The sequence below is a fragment of the Crinia signifera genome, chromosome 9, assembly GCF_055691185.1.
Source record: "Crinia signifera chromosome 9, ASM5569118v1, whole genome shotgun sequence".
NCBI classification, from domain to species: Eukaryota; Metazoa; Chordata; class Amphibia; order Anura; family Myobatrachidae; genus Crinia; species Crinia signifera.
Window position 1 is genome coordinate 70,480,026 of NC_139225.1, and position 19,746 is coordinate 70,499,771.

The 19,746-nt window shown below is 44.6% G+C and overlaps 1 protein-coding gene across 3 annotated transcripts in view; it reads right to left on the minus strand.

Annotated features, from left to right (window-relative positions):
• Window positions 1-19,746, minus strand: part of TEX11 (testis expressed 11) — a 188,311-nt gene that overhangs the window by 65,401 nt on the left and 103,164 nt on the right. For all 3 annotated transcript variants that reach the window (XM_083159168.1, XM_083159166.1, XM_083159167.1), the window contains 3 exons: window positions 14,488-14,573; window positions 10,571-10,615; window positions 3,682-3,722 (listed from right to left, as the gene is read on the minus strand). In XM_083159168.1, coding sequence (XP_083015294.1) covers window positions 3,682-3,722; window positions 10,571-10,615; window positions 14,488-14,573 — 172 coding nt within the window. The remainder of the gene's footprint in view (window positions 1-3,681; window positions 3,723-10,570; window positions 10,616-14,487; window positions 14,574-19,746) is intronic.

Consider the following 19,746-nt stretch of genomic DNA (forward strand, 5'->3'; position numbering starts at 1 on the left):
GTTCTGTCTCTCCTTTGTGCTGGGGCCTGCCTCTGCTGAGTCTGCTCCTGTATAGTCAGTCACAGTGTGATAGTCCACTGGTGCTGCTAGTGCCACTGCCTGCCCTGCACTGCCTACCAGTACCTATTGCAGTATATAATTCCAGTGTGCTGTTGCCCCTGGCTATCAGTACCTATCACAGTATATAATTCCAGTTTGCTGTTGCCACTGGCAGTGGCTACCAGTATTTTATTTATTGCAGTATATAATTCTAGTCTGCTGTTGCCACTGGCTACCAGTATTTATCGCAGTATATAATTCCAGTCTGCTGTTGCCGCTGGCTACCAGTATTATTTATCACAGTATATAAAAATCCAGTCTGCTGTTTCCACTGGCTACCAGTATTTATCGCAGTATATAATTCCAGTCTGTTGCCACTGGCTACCAGTATTTATTGCAGTATATAATTCCAATCTGCTGTTTCCACTGGCTACCAGTACTATCAGTCCAGGGGTGCCCACATGTGTGCTGTATCCATCCAGGGGTGCCCACATGTGTGCTGTATTTGTCCAGGGGTGCCCCCATGTGTCCTGTATCAGTCCTGGGGTGCCCGCATGTGTGCCGTATAATTCCAGGGGTGCCCCATGTGTCCCATATCAGACCAGGGGAGCTGCCCTTTTTTTTAATGAAAATAAAATGAAGGTGTTTTTTTTTTTTTACTGCAAGGGCTGTTAAATGCGCTGTAGTCCAGGGGTGAGCCAAGAGTTCTGTATAATTCTTGGGGTGTTGCTAAGTAAGGTGTGCTGCTCTTTTTTATAATTAAAAGAATACACATTTTTATTTTTACTGCAGGAATTTGTCTGCCGTATAATTCCATGCCTGCCGCCATGTGTGTCGTAACAGTCCAGGGGTGCCGCCATCTGTGCCGTATAATTCCATGTGTGCTGTATCAGGTCAGGGGTGCCACCATCTGTGCCGTATAATTCCTGGGGTAAGCCAAGTCTGCCGTATAATTCATGGGGTGCTGCCAAGTGTGCTGTATTAGTCCAGGGGTGATGCTAAGCGTGCCATATCAGTCCAGGGGTGATGCTAGGTGTGCCGTATCAGACTAGGGGGGATGCTAAGTGTGCCATATCAGTCCAGGGGTGATGCTAAATGTGCCGTATCAGTCCAGGAGTGATGCTACCTGTGCCATATCAGTCCAGGGGTGATGCTAGGTGTGCCATATCAGACTAGGGGGGATGCTAAGTGTGCCATATCAGTCCAGGGGTGATGCTAAATGTGCCATATCAGTCCAGGGGTGATGCTACCTGTGCCATATCAGTCCAGGGGTAATTCTAGGTGTGCAGTATCAGCCTAGAGGGTATGCTAAGTGTGCCATATCAGTCTAGTGTTTGTGCCGCACACTTGTGTGGCTTATCATAGTTATCCAGCTACCTCGGTGCAACCTTTTGCCCTAAAAACAATATTGTAAGGTGTGAGCTGTTCAGAATAGACTGTAAATGAGTGGAAATGAATGTTATTGAGGTTAATATAGCGTAGGAGCAAAAAAAAAAAAATCTGCGATTTTAGCAGTTTTTATGCTTTTTTAACAAAAAAATCAGAACCCAAAACCCAAGAAATCCAAACACAAAACACTTAGGAGGTGTTTTGGCAAAACCCATTAGAACCCAAAACCTCAAGGTAATCAGAACCCAAAACCCAAAACCCGAAAAGTGGCCAGTGCACATCTCTAGTTTTATTTCACAGTGCAAAAATATACATAAATGGTGTGATAATACATTCACAGGGAATACATAAATTTCATTGCTGAGATAGATATACAAGTAGTGCTCGAATAACGAGAACTGGGGTCTGCCCGGCTTATTTTGGCTGGACTTCTGTGTGTAGGGGGGTTGTGTGGGGGTCGGGTGACTGTCAGAAAGGGAATGGGACCAGGGGGGGACGCAGTTCTGTTTGATGGACGTTGCATGGCTGCGGCGTCCCGCTGTGTGGTCGCTGGGATCTTTGGTGGGTGAGGGGACCGTTCTCCATCCTGATGGGTAGTGATGGTGCACGCCGCCGGGAGAGGGGTGGGGGGTTTCACTGGTCGGTCTGGGCGCTCCTTGTGTCCTTAGCCCGTACAGCCGACAGCGCAGGTGTCCGGTTGTAACCCGTCTGCCTTTCCTGTCCGGCGCTGCGGGTGTGGGGACGTGGAGCGTCTGATGGGGGCCGTGGGCAGGTGGAGCTTTTGATCGCTCCTTCCCACCCAGGTGTCCTGCCTACAGACCTTCCAACTCACCTAATCCCGGTCCTGGCGTGGATCTCCTGCTTCCGTCTGTGCGTGCTGGCTGTAAGACTCCTCCGCTGTTGTCTCTTAGGTGACATCACTGCTCCTTGTTCCGCTTAGGTTTTTCTTGTACCGGTAACTTCCCTGCTTCTTCCGTTCGGATCAGGGTAGGGGTGGGTTGCCGTTCTTCCTCCAACGTGTTTCGGCCTGGTGATGGCCTTCTTCTAGGGAGATTTACAGCTTGTGTGTTCCGTCCCTCTGTTATAGGTAGGGGGCGGGATTTCTGTGCTGTTTTGATTGCTGTTTGGTGCTGGTGTGGGCTGTCCGATTGGCTGGTGTGACGGTCCTTTACCCCATTGGTGCTGTTTTCTGTCCCTCAAGTCAGTAAGGTGCCTGTTTGTGGTTGCCGTTGGTGACTGATATGGGTAAAGTAGTGGGTATAAGTTTGTGGTTGTTGTGATTGGTTTAAAAAAAAACCATCATCTATTCACCGCACCACAAGAGACAACAGCGGAGGAGTCTTACAGCCAGCACGCACAGACGGAAGCAGGAGATCCACGCCAGGACCGGGATTAGGTGAGTTGGAAGGTCCGTAGGCAGGACACCGGGGCGGGAAGGAGCGATCAAAAGCTCCACCTGCCCACGGCCCCCGTCAGATGCTCCACGTCCCCACACCCGCAGCGCCGGACAGCAAAGGCAGACGGGTTACAACTGGACACCTGCGCTGTCGGCTGTACAGGCTAAGGACACAAGGAGCGCCCAGAGCAAACCCCTCCCCCCCATCCCGTCGGCGTGCACCATAACTCCCCATCAGGACAGAGAACGGTCCCCTCACCTTCCAAAGATCCCAGCGACCATCGGCATCTTTGACCAACAGCGCGGCATCTGCAACACGGCACAGCGGGACGCCGCAGCCGTGCAACGTCCATCAAACAGAACCGCGTCCCCCCCCTGGACCCATTCCCTTTTGGACAGTCACCCGACCCCCGACCCCCACACAACCCCCCTACACACAGAAGTCCAGCCAAAATAAGCCGGGCAGACCCCAGTTCTCATTATTCGAGCACTACTTGTATATCTATCTCAGCAATGAAATTTATGTATTACCTGTCAATGTATTATCGCACCATTTATGTATTTTTTTGCACTGTGAAGTAAAACACCTGTACGCAAGTAAAGCTTCATTATATTACCACCTGCCTACTCAGTCATTTACCTACTCACAAACCCCACCAACACAGCCCAGAACAAAAGGGACGGAGTGCTGCACTTAACCCCAAGCACACCTGTTCAACCCCGAACCAGACCCGGTTACCCGGATAGTGAAGCAGCTAACCCGGAACAATAGGGATCAGTGCCCAGGGACCACAAGAAACAGAATATGTGTGTCAGACAGTTTGAGATAAATAAATGTAAAGTTGTCCATACTGTACCTGTATTTAAATAAGAAATCAGGATCTCTATATTTGTGTCACTGGGGGGAAAAGGAAGAAAAGCAATAAACCAAAAGCAGCTAAACTTCTGTTATTTGTTTGTATGGATTACTTTGCAAAAGTTTGATGGTAATTGATGTCTTAAGTATCAAAAATAAGGGTAAATAAGGTAACAACAAACAGACATAGAGGTGAGAGCTCCCTACTCACTAGTTACAAACTTTATCAAAATAATATGACTCCTTCACCCAGCGCTGTCTTTCCAGCTCCAGGAATTGCTGGGTTCCTCCCGTGTTAAGGAGTCATGCACAAGCGCATACAGGACATGCGGCTTGATGAGTAAAATTATTTTTTTTCCCAGTCAATTTACAGTGCATCTGGAAAGTATTCAAAGCAATTCACTTTTTCCACATTTTGTTATGTTACAGCCTTATTCCAAAATGGAATAAATTCATTTCCCCCTCAAATTTATACGCATAATACCCCATAATGACAACATCAAAGAAGTTTTTTGGAGATTTTTGTAAATGTATTAAAAATAAAAATAAATTACATACTGTAAGTATTCACAACCTTTGCCTTGAAGCTCAATATTGAGCTCAGGTGTATTCTGTCCCCACTGATCATCCTTGAGATGTTCCTACAGCTTAATTGGAGTCCTGATTGGACATGATTTGGAAAGGTAACCAATTTAAGTCACTGCGCTTCTTAATTACAAAAAGAGGCAGGGGATATAGGGTGTTTTAATAAAAAGTGAAGCAGCGCTGTTATTACAATGTAACAAATTTATTCAATAAAAACAATAATAAAAGACATTAAAATGAACCAAATGGTGCAAAATGATTGACAATTTGTATGAAAAGAATGGACCCAATGTTATAATCACCAATAATGGTTGGTAATATGACCTGCTCTGATCTGGAGGATTTGGAGGGAGTCCTTTACGGCCACTTGATGGTATCCTGAAGCGAAGATGTTTTTGGACTACAACCGATGGCAAGAGTGGAAATTAGCCTGATCGGGAGTCCCGCTGATGGAGATGGTCAGGTATCCAAACAAGGAATCTTGGCTTGAGACTCTCGGACTGATGGGCTTTGGATCAGAAATTTTTAGCAGGAGGAGTAATCCTTGGTGTAAGTGGAAGTCCTTGGGGTGATAGGGGTCCAGGCAAAGGGTGTCACCAACGCGTTTCGCAGTTCTCAGACTGCTTTGTCAAGGTGTCTGTTTGGGTCAATGGGGGCCATTTTTATACCTGGCTTCCCATGTGTTAATTTGCATACCACATTGGTTCAAGGTACAGAAAATACATAAAACATTAGGTGGAGTTACTCGGAGACAAAAGGCATTATACATAATGATATATCAATGATTTAATAACTGTTTTGATTTGGATATAAGTAGAAAACTTGTTTATAAAGTAAGAAAACATATGAAGCACTTCCGGGTCAGTGCTCAATCGTCACTGATGTAATCACTTCTGGTTCAGTGCTATTCGTTTAGAAAGACCTAATATTAAGGCATCCGCTATTGTTGTAACCTTCATATGGTTATTTAAGAAGGAGGCTAGTACTCAGGATGGTGGCTCAATTAATACAACATGTCATATAGCTGCAGAAAGCGTGATATTTGTATAGATCGCAAAGCCGGAAGGGGATATAGGGTGTCTGATTTGATCTGAGTCATACACCAGTTGTCAAAATTGCAAATAATGCTAATTTATTACTACTAGAAATCAGGGCCGTCAACAGGGAGATGTTGTAAGTACAGCTGTCCCAGGCCCCGGCCTCTGGAGGAGCCCAGGCAGCTGCCCACAGCAGCACGGTGCCACCACCGATCCCCCCCCACCCTGTGGCCGCGCACCGCCTCCCCCACCCGACGGCCCCCCAGCCGGGCATGCACAATACACAGTGCAACCTGCAGGGTGACGAGCCGAGGACACAGAGCGGCTCGGTGCTCTCCAGGCTGCACTGCTCTGCTCTTCAGGCTGAGATGCACGCAGAGAGTGGAGGCGTGCAGGAACAAGGGCGATGTCGCACCGCCGCAGCTAGGTAAGTAATGGTACTCGGGGGGGACTGAAGATTCCTAGTGGCGGCCCTGCAAGAAATATTTATATAATGTCATAGAATCAACACATTTGATAAAATATATAAATATAAAATGTTCCAAATATATATATAGAGAAAATATGGTTAAAATAAGAAATAATAATAATAAATATATATACACTCCTGAGGAAGTCCTAAAGGGATGAAACGCTTTGAGGGGACACAGTTCCAGACCATGAGAGGATGATTGCATAGTGCAACATCAGATAAGCCTCATATTTCTTTTTTTATTGTACGAGTTTTTATTGTATCATTTGCGGTAACCATTAAAAGTGTAAACTATATTACACTAGTTTGTTCCTCTTTTTTTCTGCTCTTTATATCCCATATACATTTGGATCATGGTGTGAGTCACCAGGGAGAAGAAAACCAGAGGAAAGCGGTTTTTGGTGTTAGAAAATACCCTGTGAAAAAACTGGGAATTCGCTCATAAGAAGTGGTGAAAGGCCACTGATTACGGTACACCTTTTAACATTGGGGTGCCTGTACGTCTTTACCTGTGGTGAAGGGAAACTGAGAATTATAATACTACACTAGGAGGCGCCCTTCTCACTCTCTCTCTATATATATATATATATATATATAATGAATAAAAACGACCAATTGATGAATCCACTTGGCAGAATGATGTAGAAGTGATTAATAATTATTTTACTAATATGTTTTGGTAGTCTTAATATTGCTGCCAGAATGATAGATTCAGATGCAGTTTTGATTATTTATCCAGTCACTGTTAATACCTGTTACTTGAAAATATATGGTGGTGAATTGATCGCTGCATTATAATATGTAGCATTTAAATAAAATAAATTGCTCAAATATTGAGAGTCTTGATACCTTTAGTTGTTGAAGTGCCAATAAAGGAGTGCAGGGACCCTGTCTTGCTGTAGACCGCTGTGTAACCTGGCGCTGCTCAGCGGCTGCTCCCGCTTGGAGGCTCCATGCTGGACCACATGTGAGCTCTCGTGGCGGGACAGATGTCGCTTTGCTGTGGTGAGCTGGTGCTGTGACTAAGTTGAGCGGCAGGTAGATGGCTTACGTGTGCCCTGGTGTTGTGATCTACAGGGTTGGATTTCATCTCACCACTTGGACTGATTCTCCCTCTATCTATCGTCATGATTGGTGGCTTTTAGCTGAGCGCTCGAGCTGCGGCTGGAAGGCACAAGCTCTGCACAGCAGCTGGATTAATGTAGAGACCTCTGACACATATCGCTCCACAAAGTTCCTGAATGTGCTGAAAGCTCTCTCCAAGTACAGACTGGAGGATAGGCAGCAAAGCCAGTTTGTAAAAGGGCCTACAAATTGCCTTTTTTTCCTTTCAGTACTGGAAGGCACTGTCTGACATGCCTATTTTTACTATGCCATGAAAATAATCCTCCACCATTCTTTGGATGGTGGCCGTATCATCTGGAGTTGAAGTGAGATGTCATTAATGCTGGACTAATCTTTTAGACCAGGTGTCAACATGTTGTGACTTATCTGTATTACGACTGGGTTTTATGGGGTAGCAGAGTTTTTTTGCTGGCTGCTGCTGAAGAAACTGAAGGAGTGCCTTGTACAAGGAGATGTTGTAGTGCCACATGTCACTGCCATCTGATCACCAGGAGCTCTTTGTATCTCTTAAGTTCTGGGTCAGTAGAAAGAATGACACAGCAAACAACTTAAACATAGGATCAAGCAATGTTGCCAAAAGATAATCCGATTTCAAGATATTGCCAACCCTTGGATCCTGGCAAAGCAAATAAAGGACTTGATCTACAAGTTCGACATACAGTACAATGCAGATTTGCTTTGTTTCTTTTCCTCCAATTTCTCCAGCTGATATTCCTAAAGCTTGATTAAGGGAATCCCCTGACTCAGGTGTCAGTGGCCTTGGCAGAACTCATGCAGGTGGTTACTTTGAAGGGATTGAGCACCTTGCACAAGATAGAAAGTACTCTCCACTGCGCTGGTGTTACAATCCACGTGCAGTGAGTCATGTACTATGCTTCAGCTGCCAGATTCCTGCAGGTATCCCTGTGTCCAGCTTCAGCTTCTGTCTAATTAACAGTTTGCCTCTGGTATCTCACTGTGCAGGTGCATTTTGTCTCCTCATCTTGAGCTTGATTTCTCTTGCTGTTCGGATTGAAACAGTCTCCCTTTATAACCCACATACAGATAGTGGTAGATGCTCAATTAGTTCAGTAATATTACTTAGGTGCATGAGGGAGGGGTTAATACTGAGTAAGTAAACAAGACATTTTTCCCCCCAGCTCACTGAATAGTATTAGTAACCAATCTTGAACACTACATGATAATAGAATTCAGAGATATTGGTTACATATACCTGCGCAGGTGTATGATATGCCCCCAAGCCACATCAAGGTTTCTCTGTTTATTGGGGGTCCCTAGCGCTATATCTAGGTGCAGGGTGAGGAACCCCAAAAACTATCATAAGCTAGGAAGCCCAGCGCGGCACGCCAGTGAGATACTAAGTGTTAACAATTCGTGATAGGAAGCCGAACCTATATATAAAGAGAGAGAGAGAAAATGAAATGTAATGAAAATGAGAGAGATAGTTTCCCTCACTAACACTATCTCTCTCATTTTAATTGATTTTTTAATTGATTTTATAGTGGAGTGGATTGGCGTACCAGACTCACACTAAGTCCAGACGGCATCCCAGTAATTGGTGGACTTAATCCACCGAGGGAAACGTAGCTATGTTTGGTGAAGAGACAAACCAAAATGTATAAACTGAGAGCAGCAAACCTAGTTATAGTCCCAGCTGCTGTCTATAAGGGATACTCAACCCTTAATACAAAAAAGCAAAGAAACACACAAAGTAGACAGCGCCATAGGACTGTAACTCTAACAAATGTAATCACTTTGAAAGCAAGATATTTATTTTAAAAATATATATTATAAAAATAGACACCGGCCAGTGAAACATATAAAAACACAAATAAAATCACATATTAGTGACACATCAGCTCACAGAGACATCAGTTATTTTAGCAGCAATTATGTATCGAGAAAAATCTATATATAAATTTCTCCAAAACTTTATACTGAATTAGGCATTCACTGAAGCAAGATGGGTTAGTAAGCAGGTCCCATAAAGCAGCAATGGGTTAATTTGTAAATTCAGTGTAGCAGCAAGTTAGTGCTCATACATTTAGGCAAGAGCAGTCTCAGTGTTAAAACTTATAGCTGCAGGGTCATGGGTTTGACAAATACACTATCTTTATTCCATATCATATGCTATGAGTCAGTAAAATTTTATGCAAATAGGAATGATTTCATACTTATGCTCCTGTGGCTGTGGAACCATATAATTTGTAATCCACTTGTGGGTTGATCCTTTATGCACCTGGAGTGGGTCCCCGGCTGCTGGTGCCAGCTATTCGTGCAGCCTTCTCTGGAACCCGCAACTCCAGTCTCTGGGTCCCCCGGGCAGCAGTGACTGTAAGCAGCTGAAATGGAATTCTTTGATGACGCATTTCCCCCGCCTTTCTAGTGATCAGCGGCTTCCTCAGAACTCAGGATCTGCCAATTACGTAGTGGTGTATTGAGAATACCAATACAGCACTATGCTGGCTATGTAAACTACGTAAGTGTCTCTGGAGCCCTAAAAATACACAATGCTTAATATCCCCACTATCCACATCATACCCCCAGTATCCACGTTGCCGTGGAGTTGATTATACAAAGTGCCCAAAGCGTGGGGAGCACAGCAAACCCCACGAGGGGATGCAGAAACGTGTCCACTCGCCAGACTTTATAAGATCAACTCCACGCTGACGTGGATACTGGGGGTATGAGGTGGATAGCGGGGGGTAAAATGGCTGGTACCGCAAGAATCTTTCACCACCTTTCATTTCTGCCACCGCTGTGTGGCAGTATTTTGTAGATATGTATGTAACTTCCGTGTGATTTGCTACTGCTCCGTTGCTTAGTAACCAGTGTCAGCTGTAAGGTGGTCAAAAGTGTCTGCAAATCACTGGAAATTAATGTTATTTTAGGTTAATAATACTCCAGGAACAAAAAAGGACCACAATTACGTAATATTAGATAAAAACAAACGAACAAAAACAGCTTATAAAAATACAAAGCTATTCATGGAGATTTGGCAAATCCAAAATATGGCTGACGAATCAGAGCCAAGTCCAGTGCGCTTCTCTTAATATAAGACAAGTCTTTCTGCATTGGTATATATTAAGGATATGACCAGAAATGAAGCATGAAGCCACACTCAAATGCTTTTCTTTACAAAGAAATTTGACAAATTGTAGTATAAACAAAGAAACACATCATCACACTATAAGTTCCATGCCTTGCATGTGTTTCAATATTGCATCTGGAGTTTGTTTTATACATGCATGCAAAGCAAGTATAGATGAAGCCACTTTAATCTATACAGTGGCACTGGCACCGTGCGACTTAATATGCTGGGCTGCAACTAGCCAGCAAAGCTGAGCGAGGCTACATCCGTATAACCCCCACTTTGGAATGAACTATATACTGTAGGTGTTTTTTTTCTTTCAAAACTAATATAGATTACACTTTGAATCATCCACTTTCTATTATTGTACTGATTTGTTGAACTTGCATGGATTACACATACTTTGTGTATGAGAGTAAAATCTATATCTTACTGTATAACTTTTAATACAAACACCATTGAAAAGGAAAAGCTTATTTAGTGATTCTGCTGGTTTTATGATCATTTTACTATTGTCTTTATATTCACAAATTTAAGACTGTTCAAAATAGTAGGTGAAACAAATTGCACTGTACTTTACCTTTTGTCTTCACCTTCTACTGAAAGAGTCAATCGCACCAAACATCTAAAAAAGAGAGAGTACTAATAACACTAGGCAACAGCCAAAATGGATCCTACATAAAAACATCCAATTCTCACCAATTTCAAAGCGTTGAACATGAATGTTGTGATATATCAGATACTTTGATACTATATAGTTTACCAGGTTTAGGGGGATATTCAATCTCCGGCGAGCACCTCCCATCGGGGAGATGCCCGCCGGGCCCTATTCAATGCTGTCTTCCCAGACAGCATTGAGCAGGGTATCTCGGCAGAACGAGCCCGACATCACTAGCTGTCAGGCTCGTTCTGCCGAGAACAGCCGGGAAGTGATGAGCTGCCGGCTGCAGCTCGCCTCTTCCCGGCCGCAACTCGCGTCCACGCCCCCTTTTCGCTCCCCGGCAGGCGGGACATTGAATCCCGCCTGCGTGTTCTCGGTCGAGCTGACCAAGAACGGGACTGGGTCACGGCGGTCGAGCAAGCTCGACTGCCATGACCCTGACATTGAATACCCCCCTTATTCTGTCAAAATTGTTTTATTTGCATTATATATAATTTTTTCCCCTCAATATGGTCCTAGGTATACAATTAGTACAATTTTTAATAGTATTTATTTATTTTATGTTCATTACTGGAAGATCAAAGTGGGATCTTCCCTTAAATTCCATCTCTATATTTTTTCTTTATGGTGCCCATACACGATGTGATGCGCTCTCCTGCGCACATCCCATCGCACAGCACATAAAGTATGTACTTTTTAAACTAGATTGCATTGCATCTAGTTCAAAATGCATGGTGCTTTAGCACATCCCATGTGTTTTGAACTACGATGATATCTAATTTAAAACAAACGGTGTGCATCGCACCGTGTATGGGCACCTTTAGTATTAAAGGCAAGCTATAATAATGCAATCTACATCTATTGCAAAATCCAGACCATACAAAAGACACTAACCAAACAATGGGACTTGTTAGTTTAAATCAAAAATTGTTTATATCAGTAAGTAGCTGATATAAATGTCACACTTTTTGAAAATCCACTGGATATCAATGAATCACCCATTGTGAAAATATAAATAAAAGGCCAAAACCCATAAAAACCCATAAATAAAGAACTAAATTCTTAAGCTCCGTACACAATATATTGCTCAGCAATCATATAGTTCAGTGTCTCCTTTTCATCAGCAACCAGAGATGGTCGCTGATGAAAAGGAGATACTGCCGGGGGAAGCCACCAGGGGAAACTCAACTTCAATTGCAGGGTTGGTCGTGGGAGCGTGCTCCCGGCGACAGTCACCCCGTATGCGCGGGGATATGTTCGCTCGGCGATCATATCCCTGGAGATTCTTGCTAGAATCGTACTGTGTGTTCAGGGCTCTATTGTAATACTTTATGATTAACCAAATTAGGATCAATTCCATTCTGCCCTATCAAGATAAGTTTACAAAAAAACAAACTTCTGGACTCTACTAGGTACAACATTGTAATTGTACAATATTGTAATTACTGTATGTCTTTCAATATAAGGCAAAAACATGTTTCCAATTTTAAATTTTCAGTTAGAAAATTATATCCATGTAAATCTACTCAATAAAAAAGGGGGCAGATGTATTAAGCCTGGTAAAGTGATACAGTGGTGATAAAGTGGGAGGTGATAATGCACCAGCCAAATCAACTCCTCCATCCTAACTGCCGTTTTTCAAACACAGGTGATTGGCTGGTGTGTTATCACTTTCTACTTTATCACTTTACCAGAATTTATACTGTACATCTGTCCCAATATTTGCTGTAACTGTATTCTAAAGCCTATGGGGCTGATGCTATGTTGGACCTATGTTTGGATGATTACGGTAAAATACACATTTATGTAATACAAATGAGAAATTGCCAACACATATCTCATTATGCAGATTCAGACATCGTATACTTACACCTCCTTCTTCTTCAGAGAGGCAGGAGAGGGGGTGGAAAGGATGAGTACTGTATGCTACAGTTAGTAGAAGGCACCAAATCGCTACTTATGTTAGGCGGATGTATGGGTAACACATTTAAATATTGGAATTTAGAATTCTGCATGTGGCATTGCTGTTTCCTATTAGCTTTAAATTCAGTTGCGTAACTATAGAGGGTTCAGGGGATGCAGTTACTATGGGGCCCGGCAGCTTGAAGAGGGCCCGAGGCAACCCAATGCATCCCCATCCTACCGTCCTGCGTCTCTCCATCCCAATCCTCCTGTCCTGCATCTTTCTCCCTGCCCCCATTTTTTCCATGTGTAGACAAATATGTTTTTCTCATGGGGGGGGGCCTTTCAATATTTTTGCTATGGGGCCCACAAGCTTCTATCTACAGAGGCGTAACTAGAACTCTTTGGACCCCATAGCTAAATTTTGCTACCCCCCCCCCCCCTCCTTGTGCTGCTGAGGGACAAAAATGATGGTGGGGAAAGATATGAGAGAGGGGTGGTCAGGAAAAGAGAAGGAATGTGAGGAGAGAGAGGGAGAGGTATAAGCAGGAGTGAGAGAGAATGTCAGGGAGGGAGAGAGAGGGTCTGGTAGAGACAGTGCCAGGTAGAGAGACAGAATGGGTGAGACAAAGAGAGGGGAGAAAGGGAGGAAAGATACTGCTGGGGAGGAGAAAGAGCATAGAGGCAGAGTGAAAAAGCAGGTGAACGGGAAAGAACAGTGGAGAAAAACAAAGAGGAGAGTGAGTGGGGCAGGGGGAGAGAGAGTGAGAGATGAGATAAGGGGAGGATGAGTGGGGGGAGACAAGGGGGTTTGAGGGGGATAAAGAGTGGTAGGGAAAGTGAGAGAGGGGGGGTGAGACAGGGGAAAGGGGAGGGAGGAAAACAGGAGAGAGAGTGCAAGACAGAGGAAAACAGAGAGGGGAAAGAGAGGGGAGATCTTAATCCATCCCACCCCACCTGACCAGACAATACAGGATGAACTGTGCCCCCCTGCCCTCCCACAGTATAACAGTATAAACTAGCTTGTTACTGTACCTCCACATCGGCGCCGGGACCTCAGCGCAGCGGACCTCAGCGGTGTCCACATCAGGGGAGGATTTCCTCAGCGTGGGTCCCCTCAGCAGCGCGGATGTCAGGCAGTTAAACTAGCTTGTTACTGTACCTCCAAATCGGCGCCGGGACCTCAGCGGTGTCCACATCAGGGGAGGATTTCCTCAGCGTGGGTCCCCTCAGCAGCGTGAATGTCAGGCAGTTAAACTAGCTTGTTACTGTACCTCAACATAGGCGCCGGGACCTCAGCGCAGCGGACCTCAGCGGTGTCCACATCAGGGGAGGATTTCCTCAGTGTGGGTCCCCTCAGCAGCGCGGATGTCAGGCAGAAAGCCCGGGTCTTGCTGTCACCCCCCGCTGTCGCCCCAGCACTAGAATTTTTTTCCACGTCAAGACTGGTCACCAGTTGAGCCCCTGCAGTGTCAGAGGGAGAGGGGGGAGAGCAGAGGCTGGTTTAGCCAGACGAGCTCCTCACCCTTCACTAAAGAAACCAAAACTGTTGTGGAGGGGGGGGGGGGAGAGGCACGGGGCACCGCGGTGGGGATCAGGGGAAGAAAGGGATGGGACAGCGGCAATGCGGCTGCAAAGCACTAGCTAAGAAAGGTCAAATGGGTGCAGGGGATGACTGCTTAGCCCTCGGGCCCCCCTGCACCCGCCATAGTTACGCCACTGGTTACGCCTGCATAAACTGATTCAGTCATTTGGTACTTATAGTACTACAAGCATCAAAAAGCCCTATCATTCATGGTCACTGGGACCTCTAGTGATACATAGAAAAAATGGCAACACTGTGATTTAAACACTGGACTTAAATAAGGCATTATGCCATGACATTTCAAGTGTACAATGTGGTGCCAGACAAAAATATCTCTTAAACAGATTACCTGAGTGAAAAGAAGATCTGTTTTATGTCTAGAGAGATTTCAGCCATATACTCCAAGGCTTTAATGGCTACTTTCTTCTGACTGTTCTGTATACACAAAAACAAAACATTTCTTAGGTTCACGTACATTGTACTGATTGTCCTCATTGCAGCATTAAAGGATTAGGAAGATTTATGGCTAATTCTAACTTTGTGCTTATAGTGATTTCATCCTTCACAAACCTTTCTTGTGCCATCAGTAATGTCTACACTATCTGAAGAGGGTGCCTATGATACCCTCTATCTGTCATGTCTTATAGTGGTAGAGGAAGTCATCATATAATGGTGAGGTGTTATTCTGAATAATTATCCCCCTGGGCTGCGTGTGTATATATGATGGGTGTACAAATCCATCTTCTCCTACATAAATAAGGGTTCCTCTTGCTCATTAAGAAGAATTTACAACCTATATTTCCATTGAAGCTGACCTTTACATTAATGTTCATGCAGGGTTCCCTTAGAATAGTAGTGCTGAGCTACTATTGTAGCCTAGCCAGAGGTCTAGCTCTCTTGGACATGAAGCATTTGACCTTATTTACCTTAAGTGGTCAACCTAATGCTTGTCGACCCTAGTTTAGTCGGCCCAATGACCCATATACCTGCAGAGAACACAACAGCTGCAATTATATGGCAGCAAAGGGCACCACTGCTGCAATTATACGGCTGCACAGGGTAGCACAGCTGGACTTATACGGCAGCACAGGCACAACTGTGGCACTTATACAGCAGTACAAGACAGCACCTCTGCAATTATACTGCAGCGCAGGATACCACAGCTGCAATTATATGGCAACATAGGGCAGCACAAATGAACCTATATACGGCAGAACCACTGGACCTATATACAGCAGCTTGCAGCACTCACCCCACACACACTAGGAGTGTGGCGCAGACTAGTGGGGACTTATATAGTATTCAAAAATTGGCACATCATAAAAGCTGACCCAATTTTAGGTGACAGGGTACCATCTGCCCCAGAACTTTTTTTTCGCAAAGCTACTACCTTGAAAAATAGATTATCACCAAGCCTTCTCCCCAATAGTACCAATGAGAGTATAAAATCTAATTTTCTTGGCACTAAAATGAAGGGATTTTATACCTGTGGAAAGTGCAAGATGTGTGTCCATGGGAAAAAGGGCACAAAGAATATAATAGGAGGAGATGGGAAAACAAGGGAGATAAAGAATTTTATAAATTGTAATAGTACATATGTAGTATACCTACTATCCTGTAAATGTGGAAAGTCCTATATAGGGAAGACCAAGAGACACTTAAAGATACGTATATTAGAACACTATAGGAATATAAAGAACAAGGTGGAGAATCATAGTGTGCCCAGGCATTTTAACCCCTTCCCGACATTTGACGTACATTTACGTCATGGCCGGGATGTACTTCCCGACACATGGCATAAATGTACGTCATGCCATTAAACTGTCACCGCGTCTATAGACGCGGTGACAGTTTAAACATGTCTGCTGTCCCTGACAGCAGACATGTCCCTGCATGCCCAGGGGGGGCTGCGATGCCGCCCCCCCGTCGGCGATCGCTGTGATTGGCTGTTCAGTGTGAACAGCCAATTACAGCATTTTTCTGTGTACCGGCGAATAACGTTCGCCGGTGACACAGGGATCGGAGGTGATTGGTGCTGTAAAGTACAGCACCAATCACCACGGGGTGTAAGGGTGACACTGGTGTCACCTCACCCCACCCGCCCCCAAAGGCCGTGATTGGCCCGTCGGACCGACGAACCAATCACAGCCATGGAGGGTGATTTAAACTAACGGTGACTGCACTGCAGACGCCATTCCGGTCTGGAATTGCGTGCAGTGCGGTCACCGTGCCTATCTGCCGTGATACTGACCTGATCCTTGCAAATACTTACCTGCTCCTTGCAAATACCTTACCTGATCACCTGATCACTGCTTGTAGCGTGCTGGATGCTTCCTGGATCTGACTTCTTGTGACTTCCTGCTGCTGCTGCAGTGTGATAGAGTTAGAGATAGAGAAAGATAGAGAGAGATAGAGAGATAGTGACAGAGAGTGCTATATTTTGTGTCTGCTACCCCCCCTTTTTGGGGGTGCAGTTTTTTTTTATATATATATAACTGTCAGTGCTGCTGCTGCAGTGTCAGAGTGATAGATAGTGATAGTGAGAGATAGAGAGATAGAGAAAGAGAGTGATAGAGAGTGCTATATTTTGTGTCTGCTACCCCCCCCCCTTTTTGGGGGTGCAGGTTTTTTTTTTTATATATATATATAACTGTCAGTGCTGCTGCTGCAGTGTCATAGAGTGATAGATAGTGAGAGATAGAGAGAGATAGTGACAGAGAGTGATAGAGAGTGCTATATTTTGTGTCTGCTACCCCCCCTTTTTGGGGGTGCAGGTTTTTTTTTTATATATATAACTGTCAGTGCTGCTGCTGCAGTGTCATAGAGTGATAGATAGTGAGAGATAGAGAGATAGAGAGAGATAGTGACAGAGAGTGATAGAGAGTGCTATATTTTGTGTCTGCTACCCCCCTTTTTGTGCTGATCAGTATATCTGTGCTGATCAGCAACTTTTTGGGGGTGCAGGTTTTTTTTTTTAAATATACCTGTCAGTTGCTGCCAGTTGCACTGTCAGTTGCACCAAAGGTTGTGCACCTGCTGCCCCTCACTGGTAATCAGTGTCGCATCAGTGATCACCTTTTTTTTTTTTACACACACTGTGATTTTGTGGGTGTCCTGTGGCCACTGTGCGCTGATCAGTGACGTACATCACTGATCAGCTTTTTCGGCACAGGGTTGATCTTTTTTTTTTTATTTTGATCAAATTCCTGTTGCCTTTGAGCGCTGTTCAGTGACGGACGTTACTGACCAACATCTGTGCTCAATTTTTGGCGCAGGACCTTTTTTTTTTTTTTTTTTTTTCTGCACTACATACACACTACACACTACACACTACACACTACATACCCCCCCGGGTTGAAATAAAGTTTGTACCCCCCCCTACACTATACACGTGTTGAAACATTTCACTACCAGAAACACAAAAATAAAAATGGCATCCCAAATGTCATCCCAAATGTCATCCCAGTCATCCAGAAGAATGTATTCAGCGGAGGAGGCATATGCCATGCTTGCCTCTGACTCTGACACAGCCAGTGAGGCAAGCGGGGAATTTGAAGGATTCATCTTAAGCTCCTCTTCCTCCTCTAGTGATGAGGGACCCCCTCAAAGACGCCCCCGTAGAGCAGCTGAGACCCCCCCCCCAATAATTGATCTCGTATGGACCCCACCACCAGACAATTTTGAGCCCCAGGTTCCTGAGTTTTTGGCCATGCCAGGAATCCAATTTGATTCCACAGGTCTCAGAGAAATTGACTTTTTCAAATTATTTTTCTCTGATGATTTTATAAATTTAATGGTGGACCAAACTAATTTATATGCCCAGCAGTTTATTGCTCAAAACCCCACGTCATCATTTGCTAGGTGGACCCCTGTAGATGCAGTAGAGATGATGACGTTTTGGGGTCTGGTGTTTCATATGGGCATAGTAAAAAAGCCAGAAATTAGGCAATATTGGAGTACAGATGTTCTGTACAGCACCCCACTTTACCGTATGGCCATGACCCGGACTCGTTTTGAGTTAATCCTTAAATTTTTGCATTACAACGATAATGCACAGTGCCCACCCAGAGATGATCCCACCTTTGACCGGCTATTCAAAGTCAGGCCGGTCATTGATCATTTCAGTGCCAAATTTGAAGAAATGTACATCCCAGATAAATTCATTTGCATAGACGAGTCCCTTATACATTTTAAAGGAAGGGTTAAATTCCGCCAGTACCTTCCCAATAAGAGGGCAAGGTATGGCATAAAAATGTATAAGCTGTGTGAAAGCACCTCAGGGTACACTCACAGGTTTAGGATATATGAAGGGAAGGATTCAAGAATTGAACCGCCAGAATGCCCCCCCTCCCTCGTAGGTGTTAGTGGAAAAATTGTCTGGGATTTAGTGCACCCCTTCCTGGATAAAGGTTATCACCTCTATGTGGATAACTTTTACACTAGCATCCCCCTGTTTAAGGCCCTTGGTTCAAGAGGTACAGCAGCTTGCGGTACTGTGCGCAAGAACCAAAGAGGCCTCCCAAAAACGCACATTGCCCAAGTAATGAGAAGGGGTGAAAGCAGGGGAATATGCACCGAAAATATGTTGTTGGTCAAATATAAGGACAAGAGGGATGTCCTTATACTGACAACAATTCACGGAGACAGTACCACCTCCGTCCCTGTACGAGGTACCAGTACCCACACCTCAAAACCTAATTGTATCCTGGATTACAATAAGTACATGGGCGGAGTGGATCTTTCAGATCAGGTACTGAAGCCGTACAGTGCCCTGCGGAAAACAAAAATCTGGTACAAGAAGCTGGCCGTGTATATCATCCAGATGGCACTGTATAACGCTTACGTGCTATTCCGTTCTACCAGCCAGAGGGGGACATTTATGCACTTTCAAGAGGAAGTCATAAAGGGCCTAATATTTGGGAACCAGCAGGCAGAGGGCCCCAGTACTTCTAGTACTGGCCCCCGTATTGTACCAGGGCAGCATTTTCCTGACGAAATCCCCTCCACTGGAAAAAAGGGCAGGACACAAAAAAGGTGCAAAGTTTGCTATAAAAAGGGAATAAGAAAGCAAACTATTTTCCAGTGTGACACTTGCCCCGACAAACCCGGCCTATGTATAAAGGAGTGTTTTAAAATATACCACACATCTATGGATTATTAGGTTCATCATTTCACCGTGCTTCGGGGGTCTTGCTAATGCCACATAGCACCCACCATTCATTCCACCAGAATCTGAGCCGCAAAATCCAAAAATCACTCCTTCCCTTCTGAGTCCTGCCATGCACCCAAATGGTATTTTTTGTCACATGTGAGGCATTGCCGTACTCGGGAGAAATTGGGGCACAGATTTTGGGGTGCTTTTTCTCCTTCATTCCTTGTGAAAATGAAAAATTTTGAGCCAGAACTGCATTTTTGTGTAAAAAAATGTAATTTTTCATTTGCACAGCCCAGTTGTATCAAAATTGGTGAAACCCCTGGGGGTTTGAAATGTACACTATACCCCTAGATGAATTCCCTGAGGGGTGTAGTTTGCAAAATGGGGTCACTTGTGGGGGGCTTCCACTGTATTGGTGCTTTGGGGGTCTTGCTAATGCGACATAGCACCCAC